The sequence below is a fragment of the Halteromyces radiatus genome (genome assembly GCF_025201355.1).
Source record: "Halteromyces radiatus strain CBS 162.75 chromosome Unknown BX664scaffold_7, whole genome shotgun sequence".
NCBI lineage: Eukaryota > Fungi > Mucoromycota > Mucoromycetes > Mucorales > Cunninghamellaceae > Halteromyces > Halteromyces radiatus.
The window spans coordinates 484,842-502,727 of NW_026251693.1; the positions used below are offsets into that span (position 1 = coordinate 484,842).

A 17,886-nucleotide genomic window follows, 5' to 3' on the forward strand; every position below is an offset into this window, starting at 1 on the left:
ATTGAGGATGTTGAAGTGCTTGTGTAGTGCATTGTTGAATGGTTTGCTGTATTTGTGTTAACTTTTGATGTTCAAGTTCCAATTCCATATTTGTCTTTTGTAGTTGTTGTAATCTATCTATATATCTCTTTTGCTTTTGTATCTTTTGTATTTTTTTCTTCTTCTGGAGGTTAGTTGACTGTCTCGATGCATTTGCCTCCTTGATTCGACTTCCGCTGACGAGAAGGGGAAGCAAAAAAAAAAAAGTAAAAAGGGTGAATGAGGAAAAAAAAAAAAGAAGGGTTTTTTAATACAAAAGTAAGGGTTTTCTTTTTTTTTTTCGGTTTTTGGTTTTCATGCACTTACATCCATCTGACATGATTCTTGGATACCTTTTCAATCAAGTGGATTCCTTCGAGAACATTCGTGATGTCATAAATACGACGCTTTTGGACATTCAGTTCACTAGCCGCCTGTTTCAAATCTATATCACCAGGAGTACTTATAATCAGATCAATGAACTTTTTGGTCAATAAACTAAGAGATGAATCATATCGACTTGATGAATGTGAAAGCGATGTTGATGATGATGGTGATGATAATAATGATGATGTTGATGGTGATGATGATGGTGCTGCATCTATTGTTGTTATTGCATCAGTAGATGACGATACTATACTACCAGTAGATTGTTTTTTAATAGATATTATTTTCTCATTCTTCTTCTTTTTCATTTTATTATTATTCGGTGCAAGTAGTTCCGTGGTATCAAGGGTAGGATCCTTCTTCTTCTTTTTCAAAGTCATCAATAATAAACAATAGATATAAAAATAAACCAATAAAAGAAGCGGGAAAATTGGAAATGAAAGGGGAAAAGTAAAATGAAGAGAACAAAAATGAAAAAAAGAAAATAAACACTTTTTGGAAATGAAAAGGGTCCTTTTAAGACAAAAAAAAAAAAAAAACAAATCAAAATGCATAGGGGACGCATATAAAGGAGACTTTATTAAGTGTGATTGCTTTATTGGGGAATTTCTACATCTAAGATGATGATGATGATGATGGATGATGATGTTTGTAAGAAGACAGAAGGGGTAATAGGAAACAAAAGGTAAGTTGGGAGTGAAACTAAACTAAATGGTCAGAGACAAAAAAAAAAAAAAAAAGATAACACAATAAAGAAAAAAAAGGGATAGGTGGAGTGCATGGCATCGCCGCTAATACACCAATAAAAAAAAAAAAATCAAATGAGGGGGGATATGGAAAGGAGAAGGGGGGAAAAGAGACGCCATCGACACATGATAAATCCATTTCTATTTCTTACTGCCGCATTTTTGGAATCGACCAAATCCTTGTATTGCTTCGTATTCATCCAAAGTCAAGTCCACACCATCTTCTTGTTTCAACATCTTTGTCTTGTTATCCTGGTCACTGGCATACTCATCATTATCATCGTCACAAGATGATGGTCGTTCAAGATATTCGATTGGATTGCATAAATCTTGTACTGATAAACGTCTTGTCATCATCTTTTCTGTACCAGGAAGAGATGGCCAAGTCAATGCACGTCGTTGCTGTTGGAATTGTTCTCCATACGATGATGATGATGATGATGATGATGTCATTTCTATTTGTTGTTGATATAGTAGATAATTTTCTGGTGGTTCGTTAGGATGTGCCATCAAATATGTAGCCAATCGAGGTAAGATCATGTGAGCATCATCCGTATCTTCTTTTTGTTGAGATAAAGGACGTAGTACGTATCGTTCATCCGAGGAGGTAGAATGTCGAAGATGTTTCCTGTTGTAAGGATATGGATGAAACTGGACTTTGGGAGTAGTCCTTGGTCGCCTTGTGATTGAAGAGGAACAGGTGGATGAAGAATCAGCAGCAGATATAGAAGATGAAGTGGAGTCTGGTGATTCAGGGAACGGGCGTTGATAGGGGTGAATATTCTGAGAAACTGATGATGATGACGACGATGACGATAATGTTGCTTGTTGAGTTATAGTTGATGATGATGGTAGTGGAGCTGCTGGCCAAATAGGTTCACCATAATGAGATATATGATTGGTAGGCCATACATAAGATTGATGATAAGGATGAGGAATTGGTGGAGGTAATGTATATCCATCACGACTGGAACGACGCATTTCAGCAAATAGTGCACGTTGTTCAGATATCACTCTTTCACCACATATATCGTCGTCATTTTGTTGTTGTTGTTGTTGTTGTTGTTGTTGTTGTTGATGTCGAAGTAAACGGTAACTTGCATCACTATCACTATTATCTTCGTCGTCATCAAGTTCATAATCAAGTTCGTCGTCATCTTCTTCTGCATAGTTTTTCCGTTGTAATTGTCGTCGTCGTCGATGTATTCTTGGTTTGTTTCCAATATTTTCTTCCGTACCACGTCGTGAAGGAGGAGGTGAGGGAAGTCCACTATGATCATAACTGGAGTCCATGTCGGATATAGAGTTTTCACGAGATCCTTGTTCAGAGCCTATTTCATTCTTTGTTTTTGATGTTTTTATACGCCTTGGAGCACCTCGACTTTTGTTGTGTGTTTGAGTATGTTGCATCATATTGTCGAACCGACTAAACATTCTATTACATCCAGGTACTACACATTTGAATGGTTTCTATGATGAAAAGGAAAAAAATAGGTTACTACTTATGTAAAGGTCTTTTTCTTATTCTACAAAAAAAAAAAGAACTTACTTCACCAGTATGTTTTCTGTCATAATATATATATATATATATTTAAAAAGAAAAAGAATAAAAAAATAAAGAAAGAAGGAAAGAAAGAAAAAAAAAAAAAGGTAAGAAAGGGGGAGTCAATTGATCTTTTTGACATCGGAAACTGAATTCTGTGGTATATTTTTACCTCATATGTCGAGCAAGATGTTCACTTCGAGTGAAAACCATTCGACAATCTCCATAACCTGTACATTGAAATAACTTTGGTTTACCTCCACGCGATTTTCTAGCATCAGGATTTTGTCCTACTGAGACTGAATCATTGGATGATCTTGAAGTCATGGTAGTTGTTTCTGGTGGTGATGGTACTGATGATGGCATCATAATAATTTTTTTTTTTTTAAAAAAAAAAGTCAAATGAAAACGGAACTTTTTTTTTTCTCGATCGAAAAAGCTTTATGCAAGGTACCAAAAAAGGGGATATAAAAGAATGATCAGTTGGATTGCCTAGTACAATAACATAATATAATTATGTCTAACCTTATGTTCCTGTTTAATAATAATAACAATAGTAATAAAATTCTTTTTTTTTCTTTTTTTTTGAAATGAATACTTTTGTTACTGCTTGAACTCAACTCGTGATGATGATAAAAGGAAAAGGAAGAGAAGAAAAGAAAAGAAGATAATGAATTAGACCACGCATCAACACTTTCTGTTTTAGTTTTTACGAAGTGAGCCAATGTATAAAAGAAAAATATATGCCCGAGGGTTGCTTATATGTCATCATCATCAATAATAATACAATGGTCGGTTAGTTTTTTTTTTTTTTTTTTTTTTGTTTTTCAAGGAACAACTGGTATCTCTCTAAGGTTTCAATTCAACAAGATGACTTTCTTGAGGAGATCAGTTTACTCGAAAAACTCCGATACCATTTACTAGGAACTTTTTTCTTTGATCTTACTGCTATCAAAAGTTCGGAAAGTTTCTCAGTTTACTTTTTTACTTTTTTTTCAACAATATGATCTTGTTCCTGTATCTACACTGGAATATTGGACTAGAAAGTGATCGACAAATGGGATCCCGACGGACTTTGAAATCATTTTGGGTCTAAAACAAAAGAAAAAAAAAAACTATTTTTGTCGTCGTTCCTTTTCATCTACAAACTCTTTTTTTTTTTCATCTTTTTTTTTCATTCATCCTTTTTAATATCATAAAATGGCTACTGAATCTATTATTCTTGTTACTGGAGGATCTGGTCTTGTTGGTAAAGCTATCCAATGGGTTATCGAAAACGATAAATCTGAACGTTTTGGTAAAAAGGATGGTGAAACTTGGATCTTTTTGACATCTAAGGATGGCGATCTTAGGTACGTGATAATAAATATTTTTTTAAATACAATTTATTCATCTTTTTATATATTCTTATACTTTTAGAAACACTGAACAAACCAAAGCTATCTTTGAAAAGTATAAACCTACTCATGTCATTCACTTGGCTGCTTTGGTTGGTGGTTTGTTCAAGAACATGAAGTATAAGTTGGACTTCTTACGTGATAATATGCTTATCAATGATAATATATTGGAATGCTCAAAGAATGCTGGTGTCAAGAAGGTTGTATCCTGTTTATCTACTTGTATCTTCCCTGATAAGACTACTTATCCTATTGATGAAACCATGGTTCACAATGGTCCTCCTCATGAATCTAACTTTGGTTACGCTTATGGTAAACGTATGATTGATGTCCAAAACCAGTAAGTACCAAAATAAAATAGGACACAAAGAATGGATTATTAATTACAATAATATTGATCTTTTTTACTTTATTTATTTATTTATTTAAAATAGTGCTTACAATGAACAATATGGTTGCCATTTTACCTCCGTTATCCCTACCAATGTTTTCGGTCCTCATGATAACTATAACTTGGAAGATTCTCATGTTCTCCCTGGTTTGACTCACAAGTGTTATTTGGCCAAGCGTAAGTCATATATATATATATATATATATATATATATATTTATTTTTAAAAGGATCGATGGTAAAACTCATTTTTTTTTGTCGTATATGTATGTAGAAAACAACACTCCTTTCGTTGTTGGTGGTACTGGTAAACCATTGCGTCAATTTATCTATTCCCGTGATTTAGCCAAGTTGTTTATCTGGACTTTGAGAGAATATGAAGAAATCGATCCCATTATTTTGTCTGGTAAATATATATATATATATATAGAAAGGAACATGATGAAATACTGATGACTTTTTCTTAAATGTTATTTGTTCAATAGTTGGTGAAGAAGATGAAGTCTCTATTAAGGATGTTGCTGATGCCATCGTTAAAGCTGTTGGTTTCCAAGGCGAATATTCCGTAAGCAGTTGTTGAGATAGTGTATATACAAAATATCTAAATACTTTTACTTTCTTTCTTCTAGTTCGATACCTCTCGCGCTGATGGTCAATTCAAGAAGACTGCTAGCAATGACAAATTGAAAAAGTATTTACCTGACTTTGAATTCACTCCATTTGATGTAGCTGTCAAGGAATCTGTTGAATGGTTTGTGGCCAACTTTGATAACTGCCGCAAATAGAAAAACATTGTTAGTATAGATCATCCCTTTTGTTTTTCCCTTTTCGTTATCTACTATTCCTATTTCATTCCTATATAAATCACTTTATCACATACTCATATGTTTCCTACAATCCCTTTACCTATTGATGATAAAAAAAAATCATTTATTGTAGCTTTATCGATCAATAAAACGGAAATGTGTTTTTTTTATTTAGTTTTTTATTTATTTTTTTCTGGTCATTGGTGACAATGTGAACATGTATTCTATCATTCTAACTACTCCTATTACTTATTCAATTTTTACATCACGATATTTACCGTATATTTGATCTTATCTCTTTATGATTAGCAATGTAATCCAGCCTATTTCAATATATCGTCTATTTTCGTACTATCTACATCTATTGTTTAATAAATTATATTTAAAAAAAATATTTTTATTATTTCTATATATCTAATAATCTAAACTATACAGTGTAACAGTCTTGTCCAATTTTCCAATCCATCCAAAAAGCTTATAACGTTCAATCATCCCTGTCGTTTTCAAAAGCATCCCAATCAAAATCATCGTAGTTCTCTGAGTCACTATTATTCTTTTTGTCTTGCGTCTTGTCATTATTTTCATCACCTTCTTGTTTTGCAAGGATTTCATCGTACCTATAAAAAAGAGAGAGAAAGGGTGTAGGTTTCTTTTAACGTGTCGCATACCGATCTTGTCTTACCATTTCAGAAGCTGACTTTTCTGTTTGGTTGTAAAACAAGGGACTTTTAATGCATCTTCAATAAGTGGAAAGGCAGAAACAGTTGAATCGGTCTTGGATGTTGCACTAGATAGAAAAAAAGAAAGGATATGAATACTATTTCGGACTATAATTCATCTTACCGATCGAATACAGAAAAGTAAGATTCAATACAGGCAAACAGTTTATTTTTCTCTTTGTCAGAAAACCGATAATCCTATCATCGTTAATAACAAGATATATAATAATAATAATAAAGAGTGGTGAGTGATTCAAAATACTTGAATAAGCAATGTCGATCTTCCTACCTGATTTTTATAAATGAATTTTTTTAATGTTTGCATTTGTTTCAGAGTTTTCGCTGTTGGTGGTGTGGGTATCGCTTTGGTATCATCGTGAAACTTTTGAATCCGTTGTTCCATGGTTAGAATGTAATCCTGAAAAAAAAAGTATCGAGGAATAAAAAGTGAACCAAAAAAAAAAAAAGAAAAAAAAAAGACAAACAAACAAAAAAAAAAAAGACGAGATTCTCAAAAAGTCAGATCAGATAACATAACAATTGCCTAAAAAAATGATGTATGTGAGTGAAGTCAGGATACTTTATTTATCAGTTTCAATGGATCACAGAAAGGGATGTCGTACAACGGAAGCAAATTGGCAGTAAAAAAAGTTAATTTTCTATTGAAAAAAAAAAAAAATGATAATGACTTACCGATGAATTGTGTGTTTCTTTTTTTTTTTTTTTTCAATAGAAAAATAAAAAGGGGCCTACAACAACTGGCATCATTTAACAATCAATCATTCGTGATTCTTATTGATAAGTTAAGTTTGTTTATTTCTTTGTTTTAAGAAAAACAAGAAGGGATCTGTAATTGATATCATTGGCAACATGTTCCTTAACATATATGATGATTCCGTGACTTATGAGGGTTCCCGTCATTCTGAAAGTAGTAAATAAAAAAAAAAAAATGGATGATGATGGAATCCGTGGAGTATGGATCAATCACCTGCAAAACCTACAACATCCGAGTTTCACATTCTTTTGTTTTTATCTCAATGCAAATAAGTCTCTAGCCACAGCGCAGAAAAGAAAAAATGAAGTTTTATTATATCTTATCTATTCTTTTTTTGTACCACAAATCTCTTTTCGAATCGATATATATATATATATATATATATATATATTTTATTTCTTTGAAGAAAAACTAAGAACAAATTAATATCAATTCTAATCGACAAATATGTTTATAAAAGACTATTCTAGATCTCTAAAATAATGTTGTCAAAGCAACAAATACTATAGATAGAGCCATTTGACCAAGAGGAAGTTGTACAATAGAACCATCACTAGAACCATTATTAGTACTTGTTTTATTGGTTTCCACAGCGAGACTCTTGTATTGACAGTTAGTAGCACCTCTTTCACAATAACATTTATTACCGATAGGATCCCACCAAATTGAACTAATAGCATTAAAGAAAATAAAATTATCAATTTGTCCTTTTTTTTTTTTTTTTTTTTTTTTTTTTTTTTTAACATACTCGCAATTGTCAGGAACAGGATATCTATAACCAGCAGTACCATTTTGAGTAGATGAACTAGGTGTAGGTGATGATACAGTAGGAGCACCACTAGGACAATTGAAACAGGTCTTGAAATTGGATGTACCGAAATTACAACTATTGTATATCATAAAAAAAGAAAAACAAGTTAATCATCATGTCTAAGCAAACATATACACAGATATATATATATATATATATATATATATATATATATATTATTTGAATGATCTTACTTGTTCAAAAGATTATCATCCATGTTGCCATTATTATCATCATCCAATCCATTGCAGATTTCATTTGGTATCACAGGTTGTTCACATTTCATGTAAGGTTGATTGCCAAGTTCAGAAGATTTCACAGGGTTCTTCATATATTGTAAGAGCTGTTGATTACTTACGACCCACACGTCCTTTTTTTCAGAGACAGTTTTGATCAAATTCACTACACCATCAAGTAAAGGCTTTGGATCAGGTAAACCAGGATACGAAGATAAATGAGCTACAATAAAAGAAAAAAGAAAGTATAAGTCCATCATATCTTTGACCATTGTTATTTTATGACCTACTTGGATGTACATAAATACCAAATGGTTGTCGTCCACCATTATAATTTTTTTCAAATTGATCCAATGACCCTATATAATAATAATAATAATAATAGAAAAAAAAAAAAGAAGTAAGTATATTGTGGCGCACATTCGTCTTTTGAGTGTAATATACATTTTGTCACATCTTCAGGAGATCCAGAAAGATAAACATCCATCAATTCAGAAATGCTCGCATTATTCATTACAGCATACATAGGAAATTCCCAGAAACCAGGTAACTTTACCTTGCCAGGGTCACAAATACCAGTCCAACAATCATTTGCCATGCCATTGTCCAAAGTATAAGGCCAGAATCGATCACTATCACTACTAGCACTTGAGCTTGAATCGTAGGAGAATTGTTGTTGAGAAAGTTGTTTCAGTGTATCAGCAGTATAATTCAAAAATGGTGCACGAAATCCTCGGATTTCGGTTAATGGTACACCCCCATATTCATAAAGCATAGATTTAGCACTTGAGATTTCCTCTATTCCCCAAATAAGAATAATAATAATAATAATAATGATAAGTACTGTTACGATGATTAAAATAGTTGTCTTTATTGTTAACTTACGGGCAGATGGATTACCAACATGAGTGAATGTATGACTAGATAAACAGATTATATGAGTATTACTGTAAAAATTGGCCACCTTTTATAGACTTACTCAGCAACCTCGTTTCCGGCAGCGTACCATTTTTGAACCAAAGAAAAGTCAGTATATTGCATACTAACATACCAAGTACCTTTTGCTTTACATCCATTAGGATTGCTATTATTTAAAAAAAAAGAAGAATCAGTTGGACATTCAAAATAGTTGTTTTAAATATTCATACGTGACATTGAGCATTTGTTGAGCAGTAGCATATAAAGGATCTTGAATGGAATCGTCAAAGGTCACTACGACAAACTGAGGAGTATCTTTAGGATCAAGACCATTTGGCGGTTTGCTAGATGCACAAAGACAATTATTGGCAAGTTTACAAATATTGGGGTCACAAGAATAGGAGGAAGGTGCTGAAGAGGTTTGTGTAGTACTACCTTCTTGAGCTTGAACAACAGAGTTGATAGTTAAGAAATAACCAGTGGATAAAAGTGTAAAGGCACACGTCAATAATTTCATTGTTTGATTTTGATAGTTTAAATAATAATAATAATAATAAAAAAAAAAAAAAAAAAAAGAGAAAAAAGAAAAAAAAAAAAAAAGAAAAAGGAGAACTCAAATGAAGTAAAAAAAAAATAGATCTTTGACAAAAATAAAAAAGTGTCCCTTAAATACGACCAGTTCCATCGCCGCCATATACAAAAAAAGGAATTTCCGTTTCAAAATTAGTATCATTTCCTTGGTAATCGCGTAGTACATATTATTGTAAATCGTGTCACTTGTCATTTTTTTTTTTTCTTTGTGGAGTTTCATCAATATGTCCATTTTTCTTCTTTTCAGTCTCTATTTAGAATAATCCAAAATTTCTTGTTTTATATGTATTGTATTTATTGTTTTCATTTTCATCATAGTACAAAAAGATCTGCTATTGAACTTCAGGAGACAGATACTTTCTGTATTTTTTTAAGTGGGATCATATTTCTGATCGGTCACCTGAAAGAATCAGTCGTTACTGTTACCCCCCCTCACTTCCCTTTCTTCCCCCCCCTCTACTCCTTCATTTTCGGACATCCTGTTTGTAACAGTATTCTAATGCATCCATAATATTTCGATCATCATTCACATATTATCATTACAACTATCATCACTCAATCTACCTGCTATTGATTAAAATTCAGATAAACAAGCTTTCAACATTCATTATTTATAAGATTCAAATCTTAAAAATTAAGGAGACAACACCTTTTTTTTTTTTTTTTTTCCAATCGTTTTCAATATAGATTGTTGATAATGTATTCTTTTTTTTTTATTGTGTGAAGCAGAAGAAGAATAACAAAAAAAAAAACAGGAGGATACCAGAAGAAAAAGAGAGTATGTAAGTGTCTGTGTGTTTTTATGTATGTGTATGTATGTGTTATAGTAGAAGGAGTAAAGAAAAGGAGAGAGGAAGATGTATATGTGCAAGTATAAAATAAAACAGAATAATAATAATAATAATAATAAAGAATCAAACTACACGGGTAACGGTTGTTTATTTTCCTTATTCTTGGCTTCTAATTTGATGTTTGCTTCCAAGGCCTTTACATCTTCCAAATCCTTCTTCAGTATGTCAATAACATGACTCAATCCTTGTTGTTCATCACCAAGAACCTATAGTATAATAAGATCAGTTCAAATATTCTTTTTCCTTTCCTTTCCTTTTTTTTACCTTCGCAATTCTTGTGGTATCATTTTGATTCAATGCCTCCCAATGGCCATCACCAGATGTAGATCTTGATTTCTTGATAGCTTGTAGTTGTGACCATAATTCGACCATCTTGGTATACAATTGTTCTGGATTATTGGTTTGCGTAGACAGTTCTTCAAATTGTTTTTGAGATAATTCTTCTTCATTACTAAGAGGAAATCCTTTATAACGTAAAACTTGTACCAGTCGAAGTAACTACAGAAAAAAAATAAAAATAAAATAAAACAAAAATAAAACAGTATATGAGTATGCGTAAAAAAAAAAAAAACAACTACTCTCCCATGACTTCCCCTTATTTTTCATGCTATCATCATATCCTCCTAGTTCTCCTTTTACTCCATCCTCTCCTTGCAGTTTATTCTTACTCGTATTAATCGTTGAGTTAGATCAGCATGACGTCTTTTGTGTTCTTCTAGGCGAGCTCGACTACCAAGTTCATATTTCCTTCGCACTGTTTCTAATCGTTGGCTAACTTCCTATATATAATCATCACAAATCGTTAGTATCAATAGGTATATCATCTTTCATTGTACTCACCTCTAATTTTTCTTTGTGTAGCTCCGATTGTCGATCTTGAATATCCATTCGCTTCAAAACGTCTTCAAATCCAACAGCAAGTACAGGCACCATACTAGAAAGAATTATTGTTAGTGACATTAATCCATTACAGAATTATGACAATACTTACCATGATAAATCAGGATTCTTTTGTTGAGCTTCGTTCCATAGTTGTTCATCTTGATTAGGAGGACGGACATATAGATGTACTTCATTTGGTGGTACCATGTTGTAAAAATAATGTCTAAACTGACATAATGGTGAGGTCGGATCCCAACTGGCTTTAATGAGAGCTAATTGTTGCCATACATTATATTGTGGTTGTTGAGGTTGAGGTTGTTGCTGTGGTTGTCCTACATTTTTGTTCATAAAATAATAGTCAGTCATCCAAATTCATTACTATAATGTATATGAAGTTTTGTCTTACCAAAGGCATTTGCTGTTGATGTTTGACCAAAACCAGTGGTTCCTTTTTGTTGTCCTACAAAATTGTACACAAATGAAATCATCGCTGTAAATACTCTGCAACATATATACATATAAACTTACCAAACAAACCACCGCCTGTATTTAGACCGAGTCCTCCAGATGATGCTTGTGCTTGTTGATTACTTCCAAATCCACTAAATCCACCAAATCCACCGAACCCACCTGTTGTTGCAGGCTTTTGCTGTTGTTGTTGACCAAAACCTAAAAACAAAAAAATAAAAAGGAAAAAAGAAAAAAAAATGTTGATATTTCACGAAAAGTCTACTGGAAGATATATTTATATAATTACCTATTCCAGAAAATCCACTAGTTTGAGGTTGTTGTTGATTACTTCCGAATCCACCAAATGATGTTGTTGCTGGTGCAGAACTGGTCGTAGTTGCTGAAGACATACCAAATCCACCAAAGCCAGTTGTTGCTGGTGCAGAACTAGTCGTAGCTGCTGAAGACGTACCAAATCCACCAAAACCAGTTGTTGATGTTGCAGGAGGTTGTTTACCGAATCCACCAAAGCCAGGTGTAGATGTTGTAGCAGGTTGCTGAGTATTTCCAAATCCAAAACTTGATCCTGGTGCTGTTGATGAGGTAGGCGCTGTACTACTGGCTCCAAATCCAAAGGTACCTTTATATATATAAATGTTAGTAAATTATCATGGTAACAAACAATAATAGTTGCACTAGTATTTGATAAGGCAAAAAAAAAAAAAAAGTTATACCTGAAGAAGATGCTGGTGTAGGCGTAGAACCGAATAAGGAGCCTGAGGTACTAGTGGCGGGTGGATTACCAAAGAGTGAACCGGCAGCTGAAGGAGTTGCTGTTGTGGTATTTGTTGATCCAAAACCTGTAGATGTCGTTCCAAACAAAGTTCCTGCTGCTGAATGATTTGTAACTAGATGAACGTATAAAAGAAAGAAAAAAAAAAGAATAATTAGGAGAAAGGAGATATGATTTGAATATAAAGGGAATACATGACTTGGTCAATATACGTCAAAATAATAAAAATAAAAAAAAAAAGTGACATTATTTACCTGGTGCACCGAAACTAGTAGTAGCTTGTGAGGCAGGAGCCCCAAATGTAAAAGAACTCATTGATACAGTTAAGAAAACAAGAAAGAAGGAAAAGATAAAATACGCGCCTACACTTTTTCTTTATCTGGCCCAAAAAAAAAAAAAAAAATCACCAGTCACCAATCCTTTCTCCCATTTCAACTGTGGGAAACCCCGTCAATTCTTCCTTTTTTCTTCTTTCTTGTAATTAAACAATCGATCATGGCGAAACAGTCCACACCTCCTCCTCAAAGATCCTATGATCCAGTGTTAGATGAAAAAGCAAGAAGAAGATTACAAATGCCTCAACAAATGGCTCCGAGATTGAGAGCTCGTCAGATTCAAGTAGCATCTTGGGTTCTTTCCTTAAGTAAGTGTGTCTCCAGAAAAAAAAGGTCCAATATTGATTCTTTTTTTTTTTTTTTTTTTTTTAAATTTTCCTTCCATAGCACTTTCAGGTTATGTTGTATTATTTGCTGATTTTGGAAAACAAGAACATTGTTTCTCACCAGTAAGTTTTTTTGTATTCCTATCTCTGTAAAAATATAGACTAATATATATTGATGGTGAACAGATACGTCGATGGTTCTATGCTAAACGCAGGGAATTTTGGTCACTCAGCCCTCAAGAACAAGAAGATATGAAGGATCAAGGTCGATTATAGTAAAAATCTAGTTATCATTCTCTTTAGTAATATTACCCGATAGATAATAATTAGAATAGTGTTATATATTGTACATAGATGAATTAAAAAGAAAGATATCTTTGAATTTTATATTTGATTTATCCCTTTCTCTAATAATTATTCAAATTGTTTGATAGCAAATAATCTAATCATCTTATCGTATAATGAAGATAAATCACAATATATATATATATAGATATAAGAGGTATACAAGTAATGCTTTATTGAAAAAAAAGATGCTGGTTTCACTATACTAGTAATGTTCTATCTAATAAGAATTTGAGCTCAAAAGAATTTGACTGGCCTATAATCAACAATAATAAATGATCAAATATCCAAAAAAAAAAAAAAGAATCATCCATCATCCATTCCTTCCACTTACCAGAATAATCCCATCCAAATACAGCATGTTTCGCATCACAGTATCGTTTGCCAAAAGATCGATGATCTTCAAATAATGCAGGTTTCAAGAGTTGTAATAAAGCGAAAGATTCCATAGGACGAGGAATGACTGGAGTTTCAGTAACCATAATTGTTTTCTTCGCTTCTTTGACTACTTGAACAACGGGAGATCGATGACCACGTAACTATAGAAATAAATAAATAGTGAGTAAACCCAGTAGATCAATATATTCTTCTTTATACATATATATATATATATATATTACCAAAGTTGACTTGATTTTATGACAATCATCAAATATAAGGATCTTGAATTTTTTTTTTACAATATGATGTATATGGGCTGCCATGTTATCGTAATCAATAATGTACAATTGTGCTGATTCAGGATTTGGTATATCGTTGGTATCGTTGGTCATCGCTCCATTGGTTTCGCTTTTTGATGTAAAATCCATGTTTGCATCATCGTTGCCATTGGAATAAGTATAATCACCACCATCATCCTTTATGCTGATATATAAATTGTCATTATCATCGTCGTTATCCTCCGAATAATAATCCCCACTATCGTCCTTGATGCTGATATATAATTCCTCTGATGATGCCTCCTTATTTTTCCGTGATGATGGATCATTTTCTTCCCTTTCTGCGTTGATTCCCATCGATTTTCGTAGTCGTACCATTTCCCGTCGTTTTCGTGATCTAATAGCTGCTGCTTTGGTTGAGTACTCTGCTTCCAATTTCCGTGATCGTTTCTTTGTACCATTTAATAAAAGAGAGATCCCTTTTGTATCAATAATATATACTTGATTGCTGTCCAATGATAACATCTTTTGAACCAAATTTTTCCAAGCCAAACATACCGATTTTGGACATATGATAAGTGCAGGCCAATCCTCTTGATATATCATAGCCAAAGCCAATGCCTGTAAAGATTTGCCACTGCCAGCAGAGTCATGCATATATACATTGCCTTGAAGTTGTACACCTTTTTTTACCTTGGATTGTTGTTCTGCCGTTAAGGATTGCCATAGTATCGATTGTTTAATTCTATTTTGTTGAACCTGATTGCCCATCCAATCATCATTGTTTTCATCCCCTTCCAGATGGTTATGTATGTCGCCAAATGTGTCATCATCGTCACCAAACATAGCATCATCTTCATTATCATCATCATCATCATCATCATCATCATCATTAGGATTCAGCTTTCGTTGCTTTTTCCAATTCATTTCTTGCCGTTCCTGTCGTTGTCGTTCAAGTAGTAGTTGCTCAGTTGTCAGAGGAAGCTGTTTATATACAATATCGGGGAGACTATTAATGTCAAATGTACCATAATGTCGAGAAAGTGTTTCCAATACACGCTTGTAAGTTTGCTGATCAGCTGAGAATACCCATTGCTGTAGGCTTTGGATCCACTCCACACCAGGAATATTGAAAAAGATGGTTTGAAGAGTACGATGTCGTCCGTCACTGGTGATTGTAATATCGTTGGGACTATATAATGCTATACAGACATTGCTTTTCACGATCATTCCTTTTTGTGGTTTTCGACTTCTTTGTTGTTCATTGGTCCATCGATGTCCAAAAGTACCATTTTGTAGATCCAAAGGGTTACGTCGTTGATATATCATATAGTTTGTGTTATGTCTTGATTTATCATTTTCATTTGGTGAAAATACTATATCTGTATAAAGAGATCCGACTTCTTTATCCCATTCAAAAAAATCACAACGTCGAGAAGGACACTAAATTATGGAAAGATAAATTCGTATGATTTTTTTTTTCTTTGTCTCAATAATCTATTCCTTACCGTCCAGTACCAACGTCCTCTGTTAGGACCATATTTAGTTTCTTTGTTTGAACAAGTACTTCCGCATCTACATTTAGGAGAAGTCATAACTTTGGTCAAGAGACTGTTTTTGGGTATATTGTGGAAAAAGAAGGTACAAAAGAGGGTAAGATTTTTTTTTTTTACACTCCGGAGACATTTTTTTTATTTTATATGTCTATTCATTTTCTCTTGTTCTTTTTTTTTTTTTTTTTTTTTCACTTTGCACAACAATGTCTGTCGAAATAGAATCTGAAGAGTAAGTCTTTAAAGAAAAAAAAATATATCGCATTTTATGCCATTCACTGATTCTTATTAATGATAGTATTATTCGCCTGATCTTACAATTTTTCGATGAACAACATTTAGGAAAAGCTCTAAATGCATTAGAGTCAGAAACATCCATAAAGTTAAACACAGTAGCAAATAAAGACGACTTTACTCAAGAAATCATTCAAGGAAAATGGGATCTTGTATTGAACAAAGTAGTTACTTTAAATATTCGACCAAAGGCACTTATTGATCTCTACGAACAGGTAAAACGAGAACCATAATCTTACCCTCCATCTAATAGCTTCTTGTAGGTAATACTTGAACTTGCCGAACTACGAGAACTTGGTGCTGCACGATCTTTATTACGACAAAGTCATCCCATGTACCTATTAAAACAACAACACCCTGAACGATACCTGCACTTGGAACATGTATTATCAAGGACATTCTTTGATGCAAAAGATGCTTATCCTAAAAATATGACAAAAGAAAAACGACGACAGGTGATTGCACAAGGTAAAAGACGAAAAAGGAACGCGACAATGATTATACTCATCTTTCGAATATATAATATTGATGCTGAATAGAATTGGCAAATGAAGTCTCTGTAGCTTCTCCTTCAAGATTGATGACATTACTGGAACAAAGTGCTCAATGGCAGTGTCAACAAGGATTGTCAACTTTGAATACTTTTGACGTGTTTGGTGGTGGTAATCATAATGGCAATGATGGTGAAAATGCAATAAAAAAGACAGATGTTACTCCTATGGAAGAAGATGATCATCATGATCAATTTGCAGGAACACAACATAAGACCATAAAGGTAAAGAAAGAAAAAAAAAAGGAATGACACAAGAAAAAAAAATACATAGGATGATCTCTCATTTTTATTAAAACAAACAAACTTACTTTTTTTATTACAGTTCCCAGGAAAGACTGCTTATGCAGAATGTATGGCATTTTCATCAGATGGACAATTTTTCATTACAGGTTCGGTGGATGGGTTTATGGAAATATGGAATCCAGAAAAAGGCAAACTACGAAAGGATATACGATATCAAGCTGAAGGAAATCTCATGGCTATGGATGAATCTATTATCTGTTTAGCATTCGACAAATTCAATGAAACTTTGGTATCAGGATCAACAGATGGGAAGATCGCTGTAAGATAGGGATGATTATTGTTGGATAAGGAATTCTTCAATATTAATTATTATTTTTTACTGATGATAGGCATGGAGAATTCAGTCTGGTACCTGTAGGCGGCGCATTTCTCCAGCTCATAGTCAAGGTGTTACGTCTGTCCAACTCAACAAAGATGCAACTCATATTCTTAGTGGAAGCTATGATCAACTCATCAAAATACATAGTATCAAGTCTGGGAAATTGATCAAAGAATTCAAAGGTCATACATCATTCATCAACAGTATTATGTATATCAATAATGATTCAAACATACTTAGTGCCAGTAGTGATGGAACGATCAAAGTAAAAAAAAAAAAAAAAAAAAAAAAAAAGAAAAAGAAAAAGTTATTATTGATTGGTTGTTGTATTAATATATATTCTATCATAGTTATGGAATGTCGAATCAACTGAATGTCTCTCCACCATTCGTCCAACAGAAGATACAACGCCTATACAACTGATATTACCTCTACCGTCAAGTATGGACCAGTTATTCGCTGTTTGCAACAAAACCAGAAAACTCTCCATTTATTCGTATGATGGCTCTTTGGTAAAAGTGTTCCCTCTCTCTGGTAGTGATGAAGAAACCCAAATCAATTCTGATTTTATTGGTGCGGCATTATCAAGGCGTGGCGAGATCATTTATGGTATCACTGAATCTGGTAAGATCTATGGATTTGATATGTCTACTGGAAAATTAATAGGACACGTTCAACTGCCGTATACTGAAATCATCTCAATGGCAAGTCATCCATCATCCGATATGTTGGCTGTGAATGATGCTGCAGGTCATATCTATTTATTGAAACCTTAGAACCCAATTTATACATATTTTTATTCTGTTTTTGTATCAATAAACCTGTTACTTTTTTTTCTCTCTCTCTCTCTCTTTTTTTTTTTTTTTTTTTTTTAAAAAAAAAAAAG

At 33.1% G+C, this 17,886-nt stretch overlaps 8 protein-coding genes across 8 annotated transcripts; 3 read left to right on the plus strand and 5 right to left on the minus strand.

Moving 5' to 3' along the window:
• Positions 1 to 1,313: 1,313 nt before the first annotated feature.
• On the minus strand, positions 1,314 to 2,997 carry BX664DRAFT_249893 (uncharacterized protein; the record flags this gene model as incomplete). The annotated part of the gene is made up of 4 exons (XM_051540284.1): positions 1,314 to 1,486; positions 2,516 to 2,621; positions 2,701 to 2,716; positions 2,867 to 2,997. Coding segments are annotated over 4 exons (426 nt in total), but the record flags the coding sequence as incomplete, so codon positions are not given.
• An 838-nt stretch (positions 2,998 to 3,835) lies between these two features.
• On the plus strand, positions 3,836 to 5,461 carry BX664DRAFT_301339 (uncharacterized protein). The gene is made up of 6 exons (XM_051542382.1): positions 3,836 to 4,046; positions 4,114 to 4,431; positions 4,526 to 4,659; positions 4,756 to 4,887; positions 4,967 to 5,046; positions 5,111 to 5,461. Exons 1-6 carry the CDS (start codon positions 3,895 to 3,897, stop codon positions 5,264 to 5,266), a joined length of 972 nt encoding a protein of 323 aa, XP_051397529.1. The 5' UTR covers positions 3,836 to 3,894; the 3' UTR covers positions 5,267 to 5,461.
• Positions 5,462 to 5,627: 166 nt separating this feature from the next.
• BX664DRAFT_284637 (uncharacterized protein) lies at positions 5,628 to 6,460 on the minus strand. Its single transcript, XM_051541642.1, has 4 exons — positions 6,296 to 6,460; positions 6,131 to 6,204; positions 5,970 to 6,074; positions 5,628 to 5,904 (listed from the first exon to the last, which is right to left on the minus strand). Exons 1-4 carry the CDS (start codon positions 6,407 to 6,409, stop codon positions 5,772 to 5,774), a joined length of 426 nt encoding a protein of 141 aa, XP_051397530.1. The 5' UTR covers positions 6,410 to 6,460; the 3' UTR covers positions 5,628 to 5,771.
• Positions 6,461 to 7,170: 710 nt separating this feature from the next.
• Positions 7,171 to 9,311, minus strand: BX664DRAFT_339310 (uncharacterized protein). Its single transcript, XM_051546603.1, has 8 exons — positions 8,977 to 9,311; positions 8,808 to 8,912; positions 8,714 to 8,748; positions 8,273 to 8,626; positions 8,119 to 8,187; positions 7,787 to 8,051; positions 7,530 to 7,667; positions 7,171 to 7,451 (listed from the first exon to the last, which is right to left on the minus strand). The coding sequence occupies exons 1-8, from the start codon at positions 9,261 to 9,263 to the stop codon at positions 7,256 to 7,258; spliced, it is 1,449 nt and encodes a 482-aa protein (XP_051397531.1). The 5' UTR covers positions 9,264 to 9,311; the 3' UTR covers positions 7,171 to 7,255.
• A 741-nt stretch (positions 9,312 to 10,052) lies between these two features.
• BX664DRAFT_339312 (nucleoporin complex subunit 54-domain-containing protein) lies at positions 10,053 to 12,707 on the minus strand. The gene is made up of 10 exons (XM_051546604.1): positions 12,568 to 12,707; positions 12,255 to 12,428; positions 11,828 to 12,160; positions 11,599 to 11,739; positions 11,477 to 11,530; positions 11,180 to 11,402; positions 11,029 to 11,122; positions 10,857 to 10,967; positions 10,453 to 10,686; positions 10,053 to 10,394 (listed from the first exon to the last, which is right to left on the minus strand). The coding sequence occupies exons 1-10, from the start codon at positions 12,626 to 12,628 to the stop codon at positions 10,257 to 10,259; spliced, it is 1,563 nt and encodes a 520-aa protein (XP_051397532.1). The 5' UTR covers positions 12,629 to 12,707; the 3' UTR covers positions 10,053 to 10,256.
• A 1-nt stretch (position 12,708) lies between these two features.
• BX664DRAFT_339315 (uncharacterized protein) lies at positions 12,709 to 13,411 on the plus strand. The gene is made up of 3 exons (XM_051546605.1): positions 12,709 to 12,956; positions 13,036 to 13,097; positions 13,161 to 13,411. The coding sequence occupies exons 1-3, from the start codon at positions 12,809 to 12,811 to the stop codon at positions 13,248 to 13,250; spliced, it is 300 nt and encodes a 99-aa protein (XP_051397533.1). The 5' UTR covers positions 12,709 to 12,808; the 3' UTR covers positions 13,251 to 13,411.
• Positions 13,412 to 13,482: 71 nt separating this feature from the next.
• Positions 13,483 to 15,630, minus strand: BX664DRAFT_185180 (uncharacterized protein). The gene is made up of 2 exons (XM_051540033.1): positions 13,940 to 15,630; positions 13,483 to 13,858 (listed from the first exon to the last, which is right to left on the minus strand). Exons 1-2 carry the CDS (start codon positions 15,305 to 15,307, stop codon positions 13,520 to 13,522), a joined length of 1,707 nt encoding a protein of 568 aa, XP_051397534.1. The 5' UTR covers positions 15,308 to 15,630; the 3' UTR covers positions 13,483 to 13,519.
• Positions 15,631 to 15,737: 107 nt separating this feature from the next.
• BX664DRAFT_361170 (WD40-repeat-containing domain protein) lies at positions 15,738 to 17,841 on the plus strand (the record flags this gene model as incomplete). Its single annotated transcript, XM_051548225.1, has 7 exons — positions 15,738 to 15,763; positions 15,830 to 16,040; positions 16,089 to 16,293; positions 16,365 to 16,600; positions 16,701 to 16,940; positions 17,011 to 17,265; positions 17,351 to 17,841. 7 exons carry the CDS (start codon positions 15,738 to 15,740, stop codon positions 17,774 to 17,776), a joined length of 1,599 nt encoding a protein of 532 aa, XP_051397535.1. The 3' UTR covers positions 17,777 to 17,841.
• Positions 17,842 to 17,886: the final 45 nt, after the last annotated feature.